Below are 24,653 nucleotides of genomic sequence, written 5' to 3'. Positions count from 1 at the left end.
ATTTATCCATTAAATGAAAAAGGGGTGGCAAAAGGGGGAAGGGGCAGGAATATCCTGGATATGGGTTACTTTCCCTCTCAGGTTGCAAAAGGTAGTAAATCGGAGGTGACAGCTGTCACTGAATGTGTTAAGGTATTTGCTTTCTTGACTGTCTCTCCTATTTGCTGCTGTACATGATCCTAGAAGAGTATCTGTGGAGCTATAGGAACCTTTGCACTGACTGCTAATGATTGCTTTGAATACACTCTCTTCTACCACATACAGTGTTTCTCAGGGCTTCTGATATCTTATCTGTCATGATTTCAGATCTTTGGGAAGTTACAGAAGATGGAACTTTTACATTAACTACTTTCTAAAAGGAAAGCTTACAGGAGCTCCACAGCCTTCATTGTATCATGAGATGTGTATCTTCACGATAGAAGATGAAAGATTCAGCCGGGCGTGGTAGCTCACACTTATAATCCCAGTGCTGTGGGAGGCTGAGGCGGGCAGATCACCTGAGGTCAGGAGTTCGAGACCAGCTTGGCCAACGTGGAGAAACCCTGTGTCTACTAAAAATACAAAAATTAGCTGGGTGTGGTGGCATGTGCCTGTAATCCCAGCTCCTCGAGAGGCTGAGGTAGGAGAATCGCTTGAACCCATGAGGCAGAGGTTGCAATGAGCCGGGATCTCACCACTGCACTCCAGCCTGGGAGACAGAGCGAGACTCCATCTCAAAAAAAAAAAAGATTTTAGCTGGGTGGGTGGTACGTGCCTGTGCTCCTAGCTACTTGGATGCTGAGGCAAGAGGATTGCTTGAGCTCTGGAGTTTGTGTCCAGCTTGGGCAATATAGTGAGACCCCTGCCTCTAAAATTTTTTTTTTTTGAGACGGAGTCTCACTCTGTTGCCTAGGCTGGAGCGCAGTGGCAGGATTTCAGCTCTCTGCCACCTCCGCCTCCTGGGTTCAAACAATTCTTCTGCCTCAGCCTCCCTAGTAGCTCGGACTATAGGCATGTGCCACCATGCCCAGCTAATTTTTGTACTTTTAGTAGAGACAAGGTTTCACCATATTGGCCAGGCTGGTCTCGAACTCCTGACCTCATGATCCACCTTGGTCATGAGTGCTGGGATTACAGGCATGAGCCGCTGCACCCGGCCAAAGAATTTTTTTAAATTAACAACATAGTTTTGAGATTTTTGGTTTACAAAGCTGTCATAGTACTCAAATACAAGTATCTGTATAGAAATGATTTAATGATTTAGTGATGTATTTGTTAGTATGTCATTTTACATGCCAGTTTACTTATCTCCACCAAAAATGTACTTATAAAAGGTAGAAACACCATTGTAGAATATAGGTCTCCAGGTTTCCAGATTTTTGAAATTAGCTAAATAAAATGTTAAGTTCCTGATCACTCATTTGCCTTACATTTTAAGGATAATATTTTAAAGATATAATGTGTTGTTATAAAAGTAAATAACAACATTACAAAAAGGTATATTTTTTAATAGAAATGGGGTCTTGCTGTCACCCAGGCTGGAGTGCAGTGTCACTATCATAGCTCACTGTACCCTCTTACTCCTGGGCTCAAACAATCCTCTTGAGTAGCTGGGACTCCAGGCACATGCCCCCATGCCCAGCTAATTTTTAAATTTCTATATTGGAGAGAGGGTCTTGCTGTGTTGCCAATGTTGCCAAGGCTAGTCTCAAACTGCTGTCCTCCAGCAATCCTCCCACTTCAGCCTCCTGAGTCACTGGGATTAGAGGCCTGAGCCATCATACCTGGCAAAGTTATACTATTCTTAAGAGACAAAAGATTATGAATACTGATTATACCGTCTGTTAGTTCTACAATGACCTGGGGCTGCTTTTGGTTCAGATTGGCTAAAAATTTAAATTTAAGTAATCTGAAAATCTTTATTTAGGAGACAGTCTTAGAATGTGATTTTATTACCTGTTGGATAAGCCACTGGGAGGAAAAAACCTTGGCACTTGACTATTGATTATAACTAAAGAGGCAGCTGTTATTTGTTCAAAAAGGGTCAGCTTAAACATTGCTATTGATTTTTAAATTTGATTTTGTTCCCCTATTCTTTCCTTTGTTATTTAGGATCAATGTAATCATTAATCTTGTTTGGACTAATATGGCTCTGTTTCAGCATGGTGGGGAGTTATATTTCAGTGACGTCTATACGAGCCTTGAACTGCCAGAAGAAATCAGGACACACAAAGTTTTATGGGGTAGGTGATTTTGTTTAGTTTGGTATTAAGGCAGATGGTTGTTCATGTGCAGAACTCCTTTCTGCTAATAGCCAGGATGAGGCTTTATGACGTGAGATCACATGGGGTTAGGCCATGAGGCCAAGGTTCCATTCTTCCTCTGCCATTCAAAAATGATAGGGCTTTGGATAGTTTAATTCATCTCTTCGAGTTATCATTTTCCAAATTGTAAAATGTAAATAATAATACAATCTGCCTTATAGGGCTGTTATGAAGATTAAATGGGATAAAGAATGGGAAAAATACTTTGAAAACTCTAGTTTGGAAATGAAGACAATTGTTCCCGAGCTGGTGCCCTCTTAGTCCCCTTATGTTCTCATCATTATTGTGTTCTTTATTCTTTTATTACCATTTTAATAGTCTCTGGAAGTTGAGATTAATGCATGCTTTTCATCAGTCTGACTATGAAATTAAAAGTTCTTATTCTTAAAATAATATTAACTTTATTCTTACTATGTAATAATAAATAGGTACTGTTAATAAGTTGGAAAATGAAAAAAAAACGAAAGAAAAAATTACTAAGCTGGACACAGTGGCACACACCTGTAACCCCAGATATTTGGGAGGCTGAGTCGGGAGGATTGCTTGAGCCAAGGAGTTCAGGTACAGCCTGGGTGTCATAGTAAAACCCTATCTCTTAAAAAAAGTTACTTATAATCATATAACCCAGTGATAACCTCTTTTTTTTTTTTTTTTTTTTTTTTTTTGAGATGGAGTCTCGCTCTGTCACCCAGGTTGGAGTGCAGGGGGGCAATCTTGGTTCTCTGCAACCTCCACTTCCCGGGTTCAAGTGATTCTCCTGCCTCAGCCTCCCGACTAGCTGGGATTACAGGTGCCTGCCACCATGCCCAGTTAATTTTTGTATTTTTAGTAGAGATGGGGTTTCACACTGTTGGCCAGGCTGGTCTCCAACACCTGACCTCGTGATCTGCCCACCTCTGCCTCCCAAAGTGCTGGGATTACAGGCGTGAGCCACCATGCTTGACCTACAAATTATTTTTTATACTACTTTATTCACATAACATAGTGCTTTTCAGAATGTGGCCTACTGCATACATGAATATTATGCTTGCAGCTGAGTAGAACCAATCCACCAGTGAGTCTCCTGAAGAATGGTTCCCAGAGACTGTCAGGAGCACACCCAATCTTAACCATGGCTTTCTAGACCTTGGGGGGATGCTCAAGTTAGCTTCTACTGCTAGGATCTATGTTTTAACTGATACCATGTCCTAATTAATTATATAGAATAATAATTCCCTTAATACTGTATTAAGTGTTGGTTGGTCTGTGGATTTTTGTTGTTGTTGTTGTTGTTGTTTTGCTTTTTGGTTTTTAGGTGAGTGTCTGGGTGGTGCTTTGTACTGGAAGGAACTTGCTATCCTTGCTCAAAAAATTGGGTTCTGCCCTCCACGTTTGGTCACTGCCAATCTCATTACAATTCAAAACAAGGAACTGGAAAGAGTTATCGGTAAGATATGACAGACAGCAGGGACTATTATAACTACAGCTTGAATGAGTGAAATGTGGTGATTAGTAAGTGGCTTCTGAGGGAGTCTCATTGAGGGATACTTTGTGTTATCTGGAAATAGCTATATTGTCTCCTGTATAATGGTTAGCACCTCCCCCCCCAATTTTGATATTTAATAAAGCACTTTGAAGTCATTCAGTAAATAGAGTGAAGTGCCCAGAAAGATAATTGATGACATGCAAAGAAGAAAGTCATCTTTACAATGTGTTTGCTCCTTGTCTGCTGAGCAAGGCAGCAACTGGGGGAGTGCTGGAGATGAACCATGAATAAATTCTGTTTTTAGGTGACTGTCGTTTTGTTTCTGCAACATTTCGCCTCTTCAAATGCTCTAAGACGGGACCAACCAAGAGATGCCAAGTTATTTACAATGGAGGAATTACAGGACATGAAAAAGAACTAAAGTTTGATGCCAATTTTACATTTAAGGTAAATAAAACAACTTCCATGACTGCTGGCATTATTTCTGCTCTTGCCCTTGCTCCAGCTATCTTTTCTTGACTTTCCATTGCTTCCCACTTTTCTGGTGTTGGTTTGTTTGTGTGTGTGTTTAAATGTATGTGTGTGTTTCAAGTGGAGTAAAAAAGCATGTTTTCCCCAATATTTATTTATCGACAGGGTCTCGCTCTGTCACCCAGGCTGGAGTGCAGTAGCACAATCACAGTTCACTGCAGCCTTAATCTCCTGGGCTCAAGCGATCCTCCCACCTCGGGCTCTTGAGTAGCTGGGACTATAGGCGCACCAACACACCTGGCTAATTTTTGTATTTTTTGTAGAGACAGGGTTTTACCATGTTGCCCAGACTGGTCTTGAACTCCTGGGCTCAAGTGATCTGCCCACCTCAGCCTCTCAAAGTGCTGGGATTACAGGCGTCAACCACCGTGCCCAGCCCTCAATATTTATTATAAAAATGTTTTTGGCCGGGTGCGGTGGCTTACACCTATAATCCCAGCACTCTGGTAGGCTAAGGCAGGCAGATTACCTGAGGTCAGGAGTTCGAGACCAGCCTCACAAACATGACAAAACCCCGTCTTTACTAAAAATACAAAAATTAGCCGGGCGTGGTGGTGGGTGCCTGGAATCCCAACTACTTGGGAGGCTGAGGCAGGAGAATTGCTTGAACCCAGGAGACAGAGGTTGCAGTGAGCTGAGATCATGCCATTGCATTCCAGCCTGGGCAACAGAGCGAGACTCTGTCTCAAAAAAAAAAAAAAAAAAAAAAAAGCTGTTGAATACAGAAAAGTTGATAGTACAATGAATACCCATATATGCATTACCAATATTTCAGCAATTGAGAACATTTTTCCATGTTTGTGTTTATGTGTATATATATATATATATATATTTATTTGCTGAGCCATTGAAAATAAGTTGCAGATATTATGACATTTTACCCTTAAATATTTCAGCATGTGTCCCATAATCACAATACCATTAACCACCTAAGAAAACTTTTTACAGGAAACCTCATTCAGACATTGGATTAATAGAGTTATAGAGAAGTAGGATGGAAAAAAGTAGGAGTATGTACAATAGTATTTCAATTGTTTAATTTTGTCAAGGAATTAAGAAATTTTAATGTTCAATGATGGCACTAATTGGCGTTTTTACTGCCCTGTGTATAGTAAGATTTGTTTTCTCAAAATGGGAAAGCTCAGGCTTTGGAATCAGATACCTGGGTTCAAATTCTGGCTCTATTATTATTATTTTTTATTTTTTTCTGAATGTCACTAGACAATTAAACTTTTATTGAAGCGTAAATTGTGGTACAGAAATACATTTTAACTGATTTAAGTCCAATACCAGTGAAAGGAGAAATTATGGCACCAAAACTTTCCCTGTTGTATCATACCATGATTTAGATTATGATTCAATCTACATTTCTCTTTTCTAGGCTTTGTTGCATACAAATTTGCATAGTTTTTCAACATTAGAATTCTTAATTCTATTAGAAAAAAACAAAAAACAAAAAGCAAACAAAAAACCAGACCTGAAGTCAACAAATCTATTGGGATATTGTTTACGAACAAAGTCTACCTTAAGCATTGGTCCTCAAAACAGAGCTCCTCAAAATATTAGTTGCTGTGCTCATTACAGAATCAAACTGATCACACTGATTGAAAACTTCCTCAATGAAATTTTCAATCAACAACATGCTTCAAATAAAAGTCAAACAGTGTTCCAACCACTTGATTTCAAGCCAAGTAGATTTGAGGTTTAGAAACACTAAAAAAAAGGTGTTTCATTTATAAATATGGAAGGAACAAAAACATCACTGCACCAATCCAGAAATTATCAAAATATTTAGAGGACAAGAAATATAAAATTTAGTCAACTTTGCTGTTTTCTCTGTTCCTTAAAATCCCAGAGTATCTGCAAATATAGCTAAAAGGTGCCAACTCTTGAAAGCCTATATTACTAGTCATTTCCCATTGAGTATTTTGGAATTTTATTAATGTTCTACTTATTTATTCATGTATTCTGCTTTATGATGTTTATCTGAATAATCTGGACAAATTCTCATTCTGGGCAGTCATTCATTTCATCCTATGAATGCCATAAGTGAAACACCGTAGTCAGAGGAACAGATGAAGTCAGAACACTCACATGCATCACAGTCACAGAACTTTAAGTCACAAGATGTATAAGACATTGATTCTGCTTTGGATCAAAGTTTATAGAACACTACTTAATGGAAACTAGTGGAAATGACTGCTAAAGGAAAAGTTAAGGTGAATGATCCAAGCTGACTTGATTTACTGACTCCAGAGCAAAATTACGCTAAATCTCTCTGGCAATTAACTAAATAAAGATCATTTTATATTACAACTTAGTAAGTTAGTAAAGGCGTGCTACTCATTAGACGCTAATCTCATTTACTGAGGAACACAGAATTGTATATGTTTTCTGGCTCTATTATTTATTACTTGGGTAAACTTGAAGAAGTCATCAAAATTCGTTGGGTTACAGTTTGTTCTATGGTAAAAGCAGGGATAATAATACTTGCTTTGCAGAATTTCTATAAAGATTAGCAATAACGTAGCAAAACACTGGGTACATACTGCAATTTCAGTGAAAAGAAGATACAGTCATTATTTATTCCAAAGGTGGAAGAACTTCCTATTAATATTTCATTTTTCTGATTTATTTATTTATCTATTTTAGAGACAGGGTCTCTGTCACTCATGCTGGAGTATAGTGGTGCATAGCTCACTGTAACCTCAAACTCGTGGGCTCAAGTGATTCTCCCACCTCAGCCTCACAAGTAGCTGGGACTACAGGCATGTGTCACCATGCCTGGCTAATTTTTTATTTTTAATTTTTTATTTTTAATTTTTTATTGGTGAGACAGGTTCTTCTTCTTCTTTTTTTTTTTTTTGAGATGGAGTCTTGCTGTGTTGCTCAGGCTGGAGTGCAGTGGCCCAATCTCAGCTCACTGCAAGCTCCGCCTCCCAGGTTTTTGCATTCTCCTGCCTCAGCCTCCTGAGTAGCTGGGACTACAGGTGCCCGCCACCACACCTGGCTAATTTTTTGTATTTTTAGTAGAGACGGGGTTTCACTGTGTTAGCCAGGGTGGTCTCCATCTCCTGACCTCGTGATCCACCTGCCTCGGCCTCCCAAAGTGCTGGGATTACAGGTGTGAGCCACTGCGCCCAGCCGAGACAGGTTCTTATATTGCCCAGTCTGGTCTCGAACTCCTAGCCTCAAGCAGTTCTCCCACCTCAGCCTCCCAAAGTTGCAAGCATGTGTTACTGTGCCCGGCTTCTTCTGATTTTTTGGTTTAAATAGCATCTCCAGATTTTTTTTTTTTTAATTTAAAACATTTATTTATTTCTTTATTTAGACACACGATCTTGCTATGTTGCCCACACTGGGGTACAGTGGCTATTCACAGGTGTAAGCATAGCCCACTATAGTCTTGAACTCCTGGCCTCAAGGGATCCTTCCACCTCAGCCTTCCAAGTCTGGGACTACACCTGGCTAAGCATCTTCAAATTTATTTATTTATTTATTTATTTATTTTTGAGATGGAGTCTTGCTCTGTCACCTAGGCTGGAGTGCAGTGAGTGACTCAATCTCGGCTCACTGCAACCTCTGCCTCCCGGATTCAAGCTGATTCTCCTGCCTTAGCCTCTTGAGTAGCAGGGATTACAGGCGTGTGCCACCACACCCCGCTAATTTTTGTATTTTTATTAGAGACAGGGTTTCACCATGTTGGCCAGGCTGGTCTTGAACTCCTGACCTCAGGTAATCCACCCACCTCGGCCTCCCAAAGTGCTGGGATTACAGGCGTGAGGCACCGTGCCTGGCCAGGCCACATCTTCAGATTTCTTAAATACTCCTTGGTATGGTGGAGCCCTTAATGCTTTTCACTAATGCACTGCTCCTTGATGTGCTGCCTACGCCAGTAGATTCATAGAATCAGAGTGGGATGGGCCTTTGAAACCATTGATTTGTTCCAGTGGTTTTCAAAAACCATTTTTAATACAATTATTTTTAAGCAAAATTTTATATATATATATATATATATATATATATTTTTTTTTTTTTTTTTGAGATGGAGTCTTGCTCTGTTGCCCAGGCTACAGTATAGTGGTGCAGTCTCGACTCACTGCAACCTCAGCTTCCCTGGTTCAAGTGATTTTCCTGCCTCAGCCTCTCCAGTAGCTGGGACTACAGGCGGGCGCCAACACACCCAGCTAATTTTTGTATTTTTAGTAGAGACAGGGTTTCACCATGTTGGCCAGGCTGGTCTTAAACTCCTGACCTCAGTTGATCCACCTGCCTCGGCCTCCCAAAGTACTAGGATTGTAGATGTGAGCCACTGTGCCCAGACAGAAATGCATTTTAAAAACCACCAGTCCTTGGCCGGGTGCGGTGGCTCACACCTGTAATCCCAGCACTTTGGGAGGCTGAGGCGGATGGATTACCTTAGGTCAGGAGTTCGAGACCAGCCTGACCAACATGGTGAAACCCCATTTCCACTAAAAATACAAAAATTAGCCAGGCATGGTGGCGCATGCCTGTAATCCCAGCTACTTGTGAAGCTGGGGCAGGAGAATCGCTTTAAGCTGGGAGGTGGAGGTTGCAGTGAGCCAAGATCGTGCCACTGCACTCCAGCCTGGGCAACAGAGCAAGACTCCATCTCAAAAACAAACAAACAAACAAACAAACAAACAAAAAAACCCCAATAGTCCAAAGCCCTAAAATTCCCCCCAGTATTTATTTTTTTAATGGACAAATTTTTAAAATTGTATATATATATTTATGGTGTACAACAGGATGTTTTGACATACGTGTACATTATGGAATGACTAAATCAAGAAAATTAAAATGCATTACCTCACATATTCACCATTTATTTGTGATGAGACCACTTAAAGTCTACTCTTTTAGCAATTTTCTTTTTTCTTTTCTTTCTCTCTCTTTTTTTTTTTTTTTTTTTGAGGCGGAATCTTGCTCTGTCGCCCAAGCTGGAGTGCAGTGGCAAAATCTCGGCTCACTGCAACCTCCATCTCCCAGGTTCAAGAGATTCTCCTGCCTCGGCCTTCCAAGTAGGTGGGATTATAGGCATGCACCACCACACCTGGCTATTTTTTTTTATTTTTTATTTTTAGTAGAGACGGGGTTTCACCATATTGTCCAGGTTGGTCTTGAACTCCTGACCTTGTGATCTGCCCGCCTCAGCCTCCCAAAGTGCTGGGATTACAGGTGTGAGCCACCGCACCCTGCCCTTCCTTCCTTTCTTTTTCTTTCTTTCTCAGGGTCTCACTCTGTCACCCGGACTGGAGTGCAGTGGTGCAATCATGGTTCATGGCAGCTTTGACCTCCTGGGCTCAGGCGATCCTCCTACCTCAGCATCCGAAGTAGCTGGGACTACAGGCTACCATGCCTGGCTGATTTTTGTATTTTCTGTAGAGACAGGCTTTCACCATGTTGCCCAGGCTGCCCTTGAACTCCTGGGCTCAAGCAATCCACCTGCCTTGGCCTCCCAAAGTGCTGAGATTACAGGCGTGGGCCACCACACCTGGTCTTATTTGAAATCTTTCTACTTTTTTGATATAGGCATTTATTGCTGTAAACTTTCCTCTTAGTGCTGCTTCTGCTGTATCCCATAGATTTTTGCATGTTGTATTTCCATTTTCATTTGTTTCAAGAAATTTTAAATGTTTCTCCTAATTTCTTCATGGACCCATTGGTTATTCAGTAGTATGTTGTTTAATTTCCATGTGTTTGTGTATTTTCCAAGGTTCTTGTTATTGATTTCTAATTTTACTCCATTGTGGTGAGAAAGATACTTGTTATGATGTCTACTTTTTTGAATTTGTTAAGACTTGTTTTGTGGCCTAAGATATAGTCTATGCTGGAGAATGTTCTATGTGCTATTGAGCACAATGTCTATTCTGCAGCAGTTGGGTGAAATGTTCTGTAAATGTCAGCTAGGCCTCTTTGAGCTAGTATATAATTTAATGTTTCTTTATTATTTTCTGCCTGGATGATCTGTCTTACTGAGAGTGAAGTGTGGTGTTAAAGTCCCCTACTACTATTGCATTACAGTATATTTCTTCTTTTAGATCTATTAATGTTTGCTTTATATACTTCGGAGTTCCAATGTTGGGTGCATACATACTTATATCCTCTTGCTGAACGGACCCCTTTATCATTATATAGTGACCTTCTTTGCTTTTTTTGACAGCCTTGATTCATAGTCTATTTTATCTGATATAAGTATAGCTGCTCCTGTTCTTTTTTGGTTTCCAGTTGCTTGGAATGTCTTTTTTCCACCCCTTCGCTTTCAGTATTTTTATAAAGTAGGTTTCTTGTAGGCAGCATATAATTGGGTCCGATTTTTGTATGCATTCAGCCACTCTATTCCTTTTTTGGGGGTGGAGGTTCCCAAGTTTTATTCAAGAACTCATACAAAATATTCCAGATAAATAAATTTTTATATTCACCTTCCTCCTCTTCTTCGTCCAGGTTAATTTGGAAGTAACTTCATTCATAATAACTCTTTTTGCTGTTAGCAACTACACACAACCAATCACATAGATTATTCTTCAAATATTTTTTGGTGAGATATTTCAAATACCTTTTGGAAAAGCTACCTCAGAAGTCACAGTGATCTTGCTCTTGTTCCTTTCGATGGTTATAATGCTCCACCAAGATTCCCAGCTTTTCCATTCACTTTGATCCTCTCTTGCAAAAACTGCTCAAAATTGGCAGCATCTATGATTCCATTTTCTACAAGGTGGGTGCAGTCAAGGGTGAACGTCAGAACCTGCTTCTTTTTATGCCCCTCTTTGCCACAAGCTTTTTCACAGCACTATGCCTCTTTTTTTTTTTTTTTGAGAAGGAGTCTCGCTCTGTCACCCAGGCTGGAGTGCAGTGGCCAGATCTCAGCTCACTGCAAACTCCGCCTCCCGGGTTTACACCATTCTCCTGCCTCAGCCTCCCGAGTAGCTGGGACTACAGGCACCCGCCACCTCGCCCGGCTATTTTTTTGTATTTTTTAGTAGAGACGGGGTTTCACCGTGTTAGCCAGGATGGTCTCGTCTCGATCTCCTGACCTCGTGATCCGCCCGCCTCGGCCTCCCAAAGTGCTGGGATTACAGGGTTGAGCCACCGTGCCCGGCCAGCACTATGCCTCTTAATTGAAGAATTGAGTCCATTTTCATTCAGTGTTATTATTTATACATAAAGACAACATTTTTTTAAAATTGATGCATAATTAAATTGATATAGATATTTTGGGGGGTTCATATGATAATTTAATACATTAATATAATTGTAAAGATCAAATTAGTGTAATTGGGATAACTATCACCTTCAATATTTGTCTTTTCTTTCTTTCTTTTTTTTTTTTTTTTGAGACGGAGTTTTGCTCTTTTTGCCCAGGCTGGAGTGCAATGGTGCGATCTTGGCTCACCACAACCTCTGCCTCCCAGGCTCAAGCAATTCTCCTGCTTCAGTCTCCCGAGTAGCTGGGATTACAGGCATGTGCCACCATGCCTGGCTAATTTTGTATTTTTAGTAGAGACGGGGTTTTACCATGTTGGTCAGCCTGGTCTCGAACTCCTGACCTCAGGTGATCCATCCGCCTCAGCCTCCCAAAGTGCTGGGATTACGGGTGTGAGCCACCACACCTGGCCCTGTCTTTTATGTTAGAAACATTCAAATTATTGTCTTCTAGCTATTTTGAAATATATATATTATTGTAAACTAGTCACTTTACTGATATATCAAACACTAGGTCTTATTTATTTCATCAAACCCTATATTTGTAACCATTAATCAACTTCTCTTTATCTCCCCCATTCTGTACTTTTTCTGGCCTTTGGTAGCTATCAGTATACTCTCTATCTTAATGAGATCCACTTTTTTAGCTTCCACGTATCAGTGAGAACATGATATTTGTCTTTCTGTGTTTGCCTTATTTCTCTTAACATAATGACCTGCAGTTCCATGCATGTTGCTGCAACTGACAGGATTTCCTTCTTTTTAAAAATCTGAATAGTATTGCATTGTGTATACATGCCACATTTTCCTCATCCATTCATCCATTGATGGATAGGTTGATTCCATATCTTGGTTATTGTGATTAATGCTGCAGTCAACAGTCAGCGTTAGTTGTGCAGATATTAGGAGTGCAGATATTTCCTTGACATACTGATTTCATTTTCTTTTTCTTTTCTTTTCTTTTTTTTTTTTTGAGATAGAGTCTCACTCTGTTGTCCAGGCTGGAAAGAAGTGGTGTGATCTCAGCTCACTATAACCTCCGCCTCCTGGGTTCAAGAGATTCTTCTGCCTCAGCCTCCTGAATAGCTTGGATTACAGGCACATGCCACCATACCCGGCTAATTTTTTAATATTTTTAGTAGAGATGGGGGTTTCATCATATTGGCTAGGCTGGTCTCGAACTTCTGACCTCATGATCCTGACCCGCTTCAGCCTCCCAAAGTGCTGGGATTACAGGCATGAGCTATTGTGCCTGGCCAATTTCATTTTTTTAAGATATATACCCAGTAGGGGGATTGCTGGGTCATATAGTAGTTCTATTTTTAATTTTTTGAGGAATCTCCATACTGTTTTCCATAATGGCTGTACTAATTTAAATTCCCACCAACAGTGTGTAAGGATTAGTGCTGGTGAGGATGTGGAGAAAACGGTACTTCTGGGCATTTTTCTTCTATTGAGACTAAAGTTGCAACTCTTAGTATATGTTTTTTTATACTACTGTTTAGGAAGGTGAAATTGTTGAAGTGGATGAAGAAACAGCAGCTATCTTGAAGAATTCACGATTTGCTCAAGATTTTCTGATCAGACCAATTGGAGAGAAGTTGCCAACATCTGGAGGCTGTTCTGCTTTAGAGTTAAAGGTTTGTCTGGCTTTCACTACCTCAGAGAACTATTTTATTTTATTTATTTATTTTTGAGATGGAGTCTCTCTTTCACCCAGGCTGGAGTGCAGTGGTGCGATCTTGGTTCACTGCAACCTCTGCCTCCTGGGTTCAAGCAATTCTCCCTGCCTCAGCCTCCCAATTAGCTGGAATTACAGGCACCCACCACCACGCCCAGATAATTTTTGCATTTTTTAGTAGAGATGGGTTTTCGCCATCTTGGCCAGGCTGGTCTTGAATTCCTGACCTCAGGTCTCCCAAAGTGCTGGGATAACAGGCGTCAGCCACTGTGCCCGGCCAGTATGCATACTCTCTTGAGGCACGCTTCTCTTACTGGTCAAATGTTGTTAGAAGGTTATATACCAGTTAAACACTACCATTTTGCCTCTTAATGTGCATGCTTGAGCCCACTTGCCCAACTCCTGAGATCTTATTGGGAAGCTGCCGATCACCAGTTTCAGGTGTTTCTGTTTATTGCGAGACTTCCTTCCCTGCTGCTGTCTGCGACCAACTGTGATTTTCGAGAGACAGTTAACAACCACTTGATCATCACTTAATGCTGGCCTGACATTCCTGGTGGAGTCGGTGGGGGGAGCCCTCTCCTGCCCTGCTCACGCCTGACTAGCTATTCTACCTACTTTAACAAGTTCTCCAAAATTCAGAAACCTTTCGTGAGTATTCTGATTTTATAATAATACAGTTATTTGCATAAATTTAGTAAGAGTCTTTTCTTTCAAAACAGGACAATTGGAGACCCTTGGTTATTTTACCAAGGTTTTGACTGGAATAACATTTTTAGGTAAAGTTCCAGCAAAGCCAACTTGAAAAGGGCTATATGGCCAAATTCTTGCTGGACTTTATGCAAATGATCAGGCAAAGTATAAGAAGCCTAAAATTTATTTAGCACACAAAGTGGCCTTACTATAATTTGTCTTTAGTATAAAAGGACGAGCTGGGCGCAGAAGTGCACACTCATAATCCCAGCACTTTGGAAAGCTGAGACAGGCAGATTGCTTGAGCCCAGGAGTTTGAGACCAGCCTGGGCAACATGTTGAAACCCCATCTCTACCAAAAATACAAAAAATTAGCTGGGTATGGTGGTGCATGCCGGTAATCCCAGCTACTCAAGAGACTGGAATGGGAGGATTGCTTGAGCTCAGAGAGGTGGAGGGCAAACCACTGCACTTCAGCCTGGGCAACAGAGTGAGACTCTGTCTCAAAAAAAAAAAAAAAAAGGCTAGAGAGAGAAATGGTTTCAAAGGAAAACTATAATACTTGTTACTAGATTTCCAGCCTGGACTTTTGTTTTTGAATGCATATTGAATCATTAATTATTTATTGGCTACAATAACCCTCTAAAGATAAACCAGGTTATAATTTTTCTTCATGTTTTTAGTTTGTGCCCTAAATGGAATAGGTTCCTTTTTATGTTCTGATACACGAATACTCTTCTGACTGTCATATTATTAATGTTATTTATATCTCCTTCTTTTACTTCCAAGGAAACCAGCATCATGGTATTCTAAGGCTAGAGAATTCCTATTTGGAATCGCACTAGTCCTAATCTGCTTTTCACTGCAAATTCCTTGCTGCTAAAATTATATAAGCACCCTTCTCTAGGCCCAGGGACCTATCACAGAAGAGGTAGCTGTGTGAGACTCTAAGGGCCAGTTTTGAGAGGAGTAGTTCAGACCCTCCAAATAAAAAATGGGCACACAGATACCTAAACAGCTGGTAAAATAAGGGACTCTGCCTCCTGGGTTATTATGTGTGTGGCACCTTTTCATCCATCCCAACCATAAAGAATTTCCTGCTTCCTGTAGAATGAAAAGAAAATTCTTACTGAAAGGATATAAAGGTACCTCATGTCAAAGCCTCCTAGGTTTAATACTCTGAGTTATGAGATTTATGCAGATAACATAAATATTTTTTAAAATTTTAGAAGAGGCCAGGCACAGTGGCTCACACCTGTAATCCTAGCACTTTGGGAGGCCAAGGTGGGCAGATTGCCTGAGCTCAGAAGTTTGAGACCAGCCTGGGCAACATGGTGAAACCCCATCTCTACTAAAATACAAAAAAAAAAAATTAGCTGGGCATGATGCCATACACCTGTAGTTCCAGCTACTTGGGAGGCTGACACAGGAGAATTGCTTGAGCCCAGGAGGCGGAGGTTGCAGTGAGACGAGATCGAGATCGTGTCACTGCACTCCAGCCTGGCAACGGAGCGAGACTCTGTCTCAAGATAGATAGATAGATAGATAGATAGATAGATAGATAGATAGATAGATAATTTTAGAACAAATTACTGAAAGACCACAAAAAACATTGTAGCACAACAGAAGTCTCTAAATTCCTTAGCTTAAAAGGTTTTAACAATGCTTATGTTTTGTATAGCTAATTGCTGTAAGTCTGTAACTAAAACCAAAATTACAGTAGTGCAACACATAGAAGTTAAAGATAAGTCAAGTTTTTTTTTTTTTTTTTTTTTTTTTTTTGAGGCGGAGTCTCGCTCTGTCGCCCGGACTGGAGTGCAATGGCCAGATCTCAGCTCACTGCAAGCTCCGCCTCCCGGGTTTACGCCATTCTCCTGCCTCAGCCTCCCGAGTAGCTGGGACTACAGGCGCCCACCACCTCGCCCGGCTAGTTTTTGTATTTTTAGTAGAGACGGGGTTTCACCGTGTTAGCCAGGATGGTCTCGATCTTCTGACCTCGTGATCCGCCCGTCTCGGCCTCCCAAAGTGCTGGGATTACAGGCTTGAGCCACCGCGCCCGGCCAAGTCAAGTTTTTAACCTCACCTTTGGCTTTTTGTTTGTTGGCTTTTATATTAAGAAATTTTAAGGGTTTATGAACGCCTATCCACATCCATTCCCATCTGGCCTAGAACTTTCTTTTTTTTTGGGACAGGGTCTCGCTCTGTCACCTAGGCTGGGGTACAGTGGCGTGATCTCGTCTCACTGCAACCTCTCCCTCACAGGTTCAAGCAATTCTCCTTCCTCAGCCTCCTGAGTAGCTGTGATTACAGGCATGTGCCACCACGCCCAGCTAATTTTTTTTTCTTTTTTTTTTCGTGATGGAGTCTCACTCTGTTGCCCAGGCTAGAGTGCAGTGGTGCGATCTCGGCTCACTGCAACCTCCGCCTCCTCAGTTCAAGCGATTCTTCTGCCTCAGCCTCCAGAGTAGATGGGACTACAGGTGCCTGCCACCACACCTGGCTAATTTTTATTATTTATTTATTATTTATTTATTTATTTATTTATTTTGAGACAGAGTCTCATTCTGTTGCCCAGGCTGGAGTGCAGTGGCCGGACCTCAGCTCACTGCAAGCTCCGCCTCACGGGTTTATGCCATTCTCCTGCCTCAGCCTCCCGAGTAGCTGGGAGTACATTAGCTGGGACTACAGGCGCCTGCCACCTCGCCCGGCTAGTTTTTTGTATTTTTTTAGTAGAGACGGGGTTTCACCGTGTTAGCCAGGATGATCTGGATCTCCTGACCTCGTGATCCGCCCATCTTGGCCTCCCAAAGTGCTGGGATTACAGGCTTGAGTCACCACGCCCAGCCTATTTTTTTTTTTTTAGTAAAGACGGGGTTTCACCATATTGGCCAGGCTGGTCTCGAACTCCTGACCTCGTGATCTGCCCACCTCAGCCTCCCAAAATGCTGGGATTACAGGCATGAGCCACCATGCCTGGCCCTAATTTATATTTTTAGTAGAAACGGGGTTTCACCATGTTGGTCAGGCTGGTCTCAAACTCCTGACCTCAGGTGATCAACCTGTCTCAGCCTCCCAAAGTGCTGGGATTACAGGCGTGAACCACCACACCTGGCCTGGCCTAGAACTTTCAAATTAGCTATATGTCTTTTGGCTCTAAGCCCCTTGACCATAGGGGTGCCACCAAGGGACAGGATGAACCCAGGGAAGGCAGCCATGCCACCCCAGCAACACAATGAGATAAAATAAAAGTTTGGTCACCACTGATGTTGCCTCTGACAAATCTAGGCCAGAATGAGGAGAAAGTAAATAAAAAATAAAATTCGAAACCCCCAACCATCTGAATGGACCCCTTCTGTTGGCCAAAGGCATTCCAAAGTTAACCTGAAAAACTAGTTCAGGTCATGAAGGGAAAGAGAAGTTGGACATGCCTCATTATTCCCTCTTCCCTTTTGGAATTCAGACACTGCTGACCAGCATTATCTTAAGACTGATAGAACGGACTCTTTAAATCTGATAAGAAACATTTACAATCTGTTCTCTCCAAAGCCTGCTACCTGGAGGCTTCATCTGCATGATAAAACCTTGGTCTACACAACCTTTTATCATAACCTAGACATTCCCTTCTATTGATCCCAGGTCTCTGGATTATAACTCAACCAATTGCCAGTCACAAAATCTTTGAATCTGCCTATGACCTGGAAGCCCCCACTTCCAGTTGTCCCACGTTTCTGGCCTGAACCAATGTACATATTATATGTATTGATTGATGTTTTATATCTCTGTAAAATGTATAAAACCAAGTTATAGGGTGACCACTTGGGGCACATGTTTGCAGATCTCCTGAGGGCTGTGTCACAGGCCACTGGTCACTTATTTGGCTCAGAAAAAAATCTTTCCAAGTATTTTAGAGTTTGACTCTTTTTGTTGACAATATTTAACATCTTACAGTTATGACAGCCTAATTTGAATTTATACAGCTTAACTTCAATAACATACTAAAATTCTGCTCCTTTAAAGCTTGTTCTCAACTGTTTTAGTTTTTATTTTATTTTATTTTATTTTTATTTTTTATTTTAACAGAATTTTACTCTATCACCCAGGCTGGACTGCAGTGGCACAATTTTGGCTCACTGCAGCCGCCACCTCCTGGGTTCAAGTGATTCTCCTGCCCCAGCCTCACAAGTAGCTGAGATTACAGGTGCCAGCCACCATGCCTAGCTAATTTTTTGTATTTTTAGTAGAGGTGGGGTTTCACCATGTTGGCCAGCCTGGTCTCAAACTCCTAACATCAGATGATCCACCAGCCTTGGCCTCCCAAAGTACTGGGATTATAGGCATGAACTACCATGCCCAGGTCTTTCTAGTTCTTGATATCACAAAATTATGTCTTTATTCATTTTGTGCCCCCAAAACATAAACTAGTAATTATTTTAAATGCACTGGTCTCTTAAATCATGTAGAAAACAAAAAGTAGAGTTATAAACCATTGTTAGAGTAATACTAACTTTGCCAGGCATGGTGGCTCACGCCACCAGGTGAGCCACCCACCTAGGTTGCCCAGCCTGGGCAACAAGAGCGCAACTCCATCTCAAAAAAACAAAAACAAACAGCAACAACAAAACAATACTAGCTTTTTTTTTTTTTTTTTTTTTTGAGACAGAGCTTCCCTCTTGTTGCCCAGGCTGGAGTGCAATGGCACAGTCTTGGCTCACTGCAACCTCCACCTCCTGGGTTCAAGCGGTTCTCCTGCCTCAGCCTCCCAAGTAGCTGGGATTACAGGTGTGTACTATCATGCCTGGCTAATTTTTGTATTTTTCGTAGAGATGGGGTTTTACCATGTTGGTCAGGCTGGTCTCGAACTCCTGACCTCAGGCAATCCACCTGCCTTGGCCTCCCAAAGTGCTGGGATTACAGGCATGAGCCACTGTGCCCAGTCAATCTCAGCACTTTGGGAGGCTGAGGCTGGCAGACCACTTGAGGTCAGAACGTCAAGAGCAGGCTGGCCAACATGCTGAAACTGTGTCTCTACTAAAAATACAAAAATTCGCTGGGCATGGTGGCAAATGCCTATAATCCCAGTTACTTGGGAGGCTGAGGCAGGAGGATTGTTTTGAGCCTGGGATGTGGAGGTTAGAGTGAGCCATGATTGCAATACTGCACCCCAGGCTGGGCAACAGAGCAAGACCCTGCCTCAAGAAAAAAAAAAAAAAGCACAAAGCTTTTTGAGAAATCACTTTCAAAAACAGTACATTTGTAGTTGGGGAAGGTTAACTGAACCTAAAATATAAGAATCCTGGACCCCAAAACCTGGAGCCAATATTACCAGCATGAATCTAACCCAAACTCAGTATACAAGCCACCTGTAGAGCTGAAGAGTGATTTACTCTCTTTGCTTTATTAAATTATTCAGCACTCTGCTGTTCTGACTCTTCTGTTGTTCGAAGAAGGTGATACTTTGGAAAGCAGAGAGATCTGGCTTTTGAGTATTCAATTCATTAAACATTTCAAAAATACGTCACTGAAATTTTGAAACTCCTGAGAGTTCATTGATAAGAAAACCTGCTCATGAGAATCAATTATTTATTTTGAAAGATTTTTATCATTCTAATTCTTCTAAAACCTGGTTTCCTAAATATTGGTTATAAAAGCTATCAGAAGGCCAGGCGCGGTGGCTCACGCTTATAATCCCAGCACTTTGGGAGGCCAAGGCGGGTGGATCACGAGGTCAGGAGATCAAGACCATCCTGGCTAACACGGTGAAATCCCGTCTCTACTGAAAATACAAAAAATTAGCCGGGTGTGGTGGCTGACGCCTGTAGTCCCAGCTACTCAGGAGACTGAGGCAGGAGAATGGCATGAACCCAGGACGGGGAGCTTGCAGTGAGCCGAGATCGTGCCACTGCACTCCAGCCTGGGCAACAGAGCGAGACTCTGTCTCAAAAAAAAAAAAAAAAAAAGCGATCAGAAGATAATGCTTACAAGTAAAGAGGGTCTTTCCTCGAGCTACAGCATTTTCAGTGTGCTCTGGCTAATTTTTTTTTTTTTTTTTTTTTGATACAGAGTCTCACTCTGTCACCCAGGCTCTGTCGTGCAGTGGCACGATCTTGGCTCACTCCTCCGCCTCCTGGGTTCAAGCAATTCTCCTGCCTCAGCTTCCTGAGTAGCTGGGACTACAGGTACATGCCTCCATGCCCGGCTCATTTTTTGTATTTTAGTAGAGGCGAGGTTCCACCACGTTGCCCAGGCTGGTCGCGTACTCCTGAGCTCAGGCAGTCCGCCCGCCTCGACCTCCCAAAGTGCTGGGATGACAGGTGTGAGCCACTGTGCCCGGCCACTCTGGCTATTTTTTTTAAAAAAGGAATTAAATGAGTTTGCTTCTGCAGACGACCATTTTCTTTCAGTGTAGCTGCCCTTGTTCTCCCTCCCAGTGTGCATGCAACACATGTACAGGAGGTTCTTGACCTTAGATATAAATTGTAAAATTCCACATATTTGAACTGGTTTATCCCAACATAAGGTCTCCTTTCTGCTTTAATTTATCTCAGCCTGCAGATGTGCCAATGTCTTTAGGTCAGTTTCAAGTTTTTGAAATGGGAATAAGTGACACTGAAGGAAGATTTTAATAAATGAAACAGCTGTGTGACCTAGGAATATAACCTTGTGCTCTTAGGGAAGGACATTCTTATCTTTTTTTTTTTTTTTTTAAACGGAAGACCTTTATGATAAACACTGGAGTACAGACAGTACATGCAGGTGGCATGCAGGGTATTGCATGTACTTAACGTCTTGAAAGTCCTTCTGCATTTTCTTTTCTTCATCTTCTTTTCAATCCTGATATGTAAAGTATATTTTGCCATTAAAACAATTAACACTATTAAAACACTGCAGCATCTGGCTGGGCGCAGTCGCTCCAGCCTGTAATCCCAGCACTTTGGGAGGCTGAGGCAGGTGGATCACTTGAGGTCAGGAGTTCAAGAGCAGCCTGTCCAACATGGTGAAACCCCCTCTCTACTAAAAATACAAAAATTAGCTGGGTGTGGTGGTGGGTGCCTGTAGTCTCAGCTTTTCAGGAGGCTGAGGCAGGAGAATCACTTGAACCTGGGAGGCAGAGGTTGCAGTGAGCCAAGATCATGCCACTGCACTCCAGCCTTGGCGATAAAGGGAGACTCCCTCTCAAAAACAAAAAACCAACAAAACACTGCAGCATCTGAAATGATGCTAACAGGATTAGGGCTATGGACTGTCTTAGTAGTAATGGTAGTAAAAGCATTAACAACCATAGCAGTAATATAGAGGAATTAACTTTTATTGAATAGTTAATATGTTTAAGGCACCCTGTCATTTAGTCCTCACAATAACCCTTATTATCTTCATTTGACAGATGGAGAGACTGAGCCTCCGAAAGATTCATTTACAAATCCAAAGTCATACAGCTAGAAAGTGGCGAATTTGGCCGGGCACGGTGGCTCAAGCCTGTAATCCCAGCACTTTGGGAGGCCGAGACGGGCGGATCACGAGGTCAGGAGATCGAGACCATCCTGGCTTACACGGTGAAACCCCGTCTCTACTAAAAAAAATACAAAAAACTAGCTGGGCGAGGTGGCGGGCGCCTGTAGTCCCAGCTACTCGGGAGGCTGAGGCAGGAGAATGGCGTAAACCCGGGAGGCGGAGCTTGCAGTGAGCTGAGATCCGGCCACTGCACTCCAGCCTGGGCGACAGAGCAAGACTCCATCTCAAAAAAAAAAAAAAAAGAAAGTGGCGAATTTACACCCACATCTGATTCTCGAGCTGACACTCTAAGCCAGTGTGCTACTCTGTCTCTCCATAGTTAAACTTTTCATAGAATCACAGGATGTTGGTGCAGGAAAGGACTGCTTACCTGGGCACCCCACCTTTCATTTCCTTCAAGTCTTGAGATCTTTTTGAACTAGAAGCATGCAGTTAGAAGTGAAATTGATATCACCATCTTCTGTTGGTAGATAGATCGTTGAGTGGGAAGAAGAGGGTTCAAGCGATTATGCTGCCTCAGCCTCCCAAGTAGCCACCATGCCCAACTAATTTTTGTATTTTCAGTAGAGACGGGGTTTCACCATGGTGGCCAGGCTGGTCTTGAACTCCTGACCTCAGGTGATCTGCTGCCTTGGCCTCCCAGAGTGCTGGGATTACTCCCAGAGTACATGAGCCACCGCACCAGGCCAGGGCAAACCCTTTCAAGCAGGAGTTCCAGTATACTGAACTGGAAATGCAATCGATGTGAAGTCCTAGCAGTAGCAACCAGCAGAGCTGGCCTTCTTCCAGGCTTGGAGATCCCCTGCCAGATGCTCATCTCACCAGATGCAGGCAGACCTCTTCATTTCGGAAAGGAAGACACTGAGGGACAGAGAGACCAAGTTCAGCAGGAAGTCAGTCACTTTAGTAAAGGGAATGGTCCACTAGTCTATCAGTTTCATGAATGTAGAGTCTGTGCCTGCCTTGTACACCCCTCTCTTTGCAGTGACCAGCAATAAGTAGTAGGACTGTAAATTTATGTTATAATAAATTCATTACCATTACTTAAAGTGGTATATTCATGCTTTTTTTTTTTTTTTTTGAGATGGAGGCTCACTCTGTCACCCAGGTTGGAGTGTAGTGGTGTGATCTCAGCTCACTGCAACCTCCACCTCCTAGGTTCGAGCGATTCTCTTGCCTCAGCCTCCTGAGTAGCTGAGAATACAGGCATGTGCCACCACACCCAGCAACTTTTTGTATTTTTATTAGAGATGGGATTTTGCCATATTGCCCAGGTTGGTCTTGAACTCCTGGCCTCAGGTGATCTACCTGCCTCAGCCTCCCAAAATGCTGGGATTACAGGCATAAGCCACCATGCTCAGCCGCCATGCTCTTGATTTCTTATCTCTGTACCTGGCTTTTCTCTGGCCCCACTGGTGCTATTGTTAGAGGTATCTCATTTGGAGGTGAAAGGAAGAAAAATAAATACAGCAGTCTTATCTTTTAAATAAATACAGCAGTCTTATCTTACTCTCCTCTGAGATCTGTCTGGCCATTGTTGGCAATTTCATCTGAGCATCAGCAATTGCTAGTGACAGCCCTACATCTGGGACTCAGTTTCCTGTTTGGTATAAATGTTTCTGGAGATTAGAATAAGGGAAAATAAGAAGTTTTAGCATTTCTGTATCTCAGTCCCAAAGAGGTTTAAAAGGCACATGCAAATGGCAATCCCACAAAACAAAATCAACTGAGCAAAAATCAATGCTCTGCCCAATAGGGACCATCTTTAAGAAGCTTTAAGTGAAGTTTACCTTGAAAGTGGAAATAATTTCATTAGAAGCTTCAGGAAGCAAGTGCCTTTATGGCCGAATGAATGATGTTACTCCCAGGACCCCATGGAATTGTAAAATTTTATCTCTGTTCTGTATAAGTCAACTTAAGTCAAACAGAAATATTAGTGTTTGGGTACATCAAAACACCTTTAACTTGTCCTTTCATTTTGGTTTGCCTTTTGACAGGATGTAATCACAGATCCATTTAAGCTTGCAGAAGAGTCTGACAGTATGAAGTCCAGATGTGTCCCTGATGCTGCTGGAGGCTGCTGTGGCACAAAGAAAAGCTGCTAAATCTAGAGCCAACCAGGGGATCACAGTAGTGGGCAAGAGTGATTTGCATGTTTTTTAACCTGCTTTTCCACATAGCACAGACCATAAGAAACAACAAATGGGGCTGAACATGGTGGCTCATGCCTATAATCCCAGCACTTTGGGAGGCCGAGGCAGGCAGATCACCTGAGGTCAGGAGTTTGATACCAGCCTGGCCAACATGGTAAAATCCTATCTCTACTACAAATACAAAAAAAGTAGCTGGGCATGGTGGTGCATACCTATAGTCCCAGCTACTAAGGAGGCTGATGCAGGAGAATTTCTTGAACCCAGGAAGTGGAGGCTGCAGTGAGTCAACATTGTGCCACTGTACTCCAGCCTGGGCAATAGAGCAAGACTCTGTCTCAAAAGCAAAAAAAAAAAAAAAAAAAAAAAAAAAAAAGAAAAAGAAAAAGAAAAAGAAAAAAAAACACACAACAAATGGCAGAGAGCCACCATATTCCAAATCACTGAAAAAAATAAATGAATAATTTTCATGAGGCATTGATTAAAGATTCACAGCAAATCATATGAAGACTAGTTAAGCAGACTTTTTTCTATTTCCTAATTCAAAGTTCTGGTGCCACGTAGTGGTCAGAAATGGAACAGAGAAGCTGTCTTAAGGCTTGTTTAAGAAGCAGGAAAGGCATCAGAAGAAATAACAGTTGGCAGAGGGTCTCAGGACCCTCTTCTGATCTTTTGCATATCTTCCTTCTGATCTTTTGCATGCACCTTTTGGATTTTTCATCATGTTTGCTTATTAAACAAAGCTCCTACTGCCATCATACTAATCATGCCAAAGATTGCCAAATCATGTTTGGTAGGAGAACTTTTGAGGTAGCTTTTAAGCAAATGCTTTTTTTTTTCTTTTTCCTTTTTTTGCAACAGAATTAAGAAAACAAATTTATCATAAACATCTTTGAATCAAGTATCTCAAGAAAACAAATGAATAATAAATATCTTACCCTAATGACTGATGACATAGTGATTATCTGTTGTAAATTATCCTAACTGGATCAGGAATAGAGTTCGATCGTTTTTTAAAAAGAGAGCTAAGAGATGTAAAAATGACCAGGCATGGTGGTGTGTACCTGTAGTCCCAGCTACTGGGGAGGCTGAAGCAA

General features: G+C 41.9%; 1 protein-coding gene across 1 annotated transcript in view; it reads left to right on the top strand.

The window, feature by feature from the left end:
- Window positions 1–24,443, top strand: part of AS3MT (arsenite methyltransferase) — a 30,525-nt gene extending 6,082 nt beyond the window's left edge. Inside the window, exons 7-11 of the mRNA XM_010356186.2 lie at window positions 2,141–2,222; window positions 3,598–3,729; window positions 4,073–4,215; window positions 13,029–13,163; window positions 23,404–24,443. Of these exons, the coding sequence (XP_010354488.1) occupies window positions 2,141–2,222; window positions 3,598–3,729; window positions 4,073–4,215; window positions 13,029–13,163; window positions 23,404–23,511 (600 nt within the window). The 3' untranslated portion in view covers window positions 23,512–24,443. The remainder of the gene's footprint in view (window positions 1–2,140; window positions 2,223–3,597; window positions 3,730–4,072; window positions 4,216–13,028; window positions 13,164–23,403) is intronic.
- The last annotated feature ends 210 nt before the right edge of the window (window positions 24,444–24,653 follow it).

This window comes from Rhinopithecus roxellana, chromosome 11 (assembly GCF_007565055.1).
Source record: "Rhinopithecus roxellana isolate Shanxi Qingling chromosome 11, ASM756505v1, whole genome shotgun sequence".
Lineage (NCBI taxonomy): Eukaryota > Metazoa > Chordata > Mammalia > Primates > Cercopithecidae > Rhinopithecus > Rhinopithecus roxellana.
The sequence above is the reverse complement of the archived record's forward strand: the minus strand, read 5'-3'. Positions and strand labels throughout refer to the sequence as shown.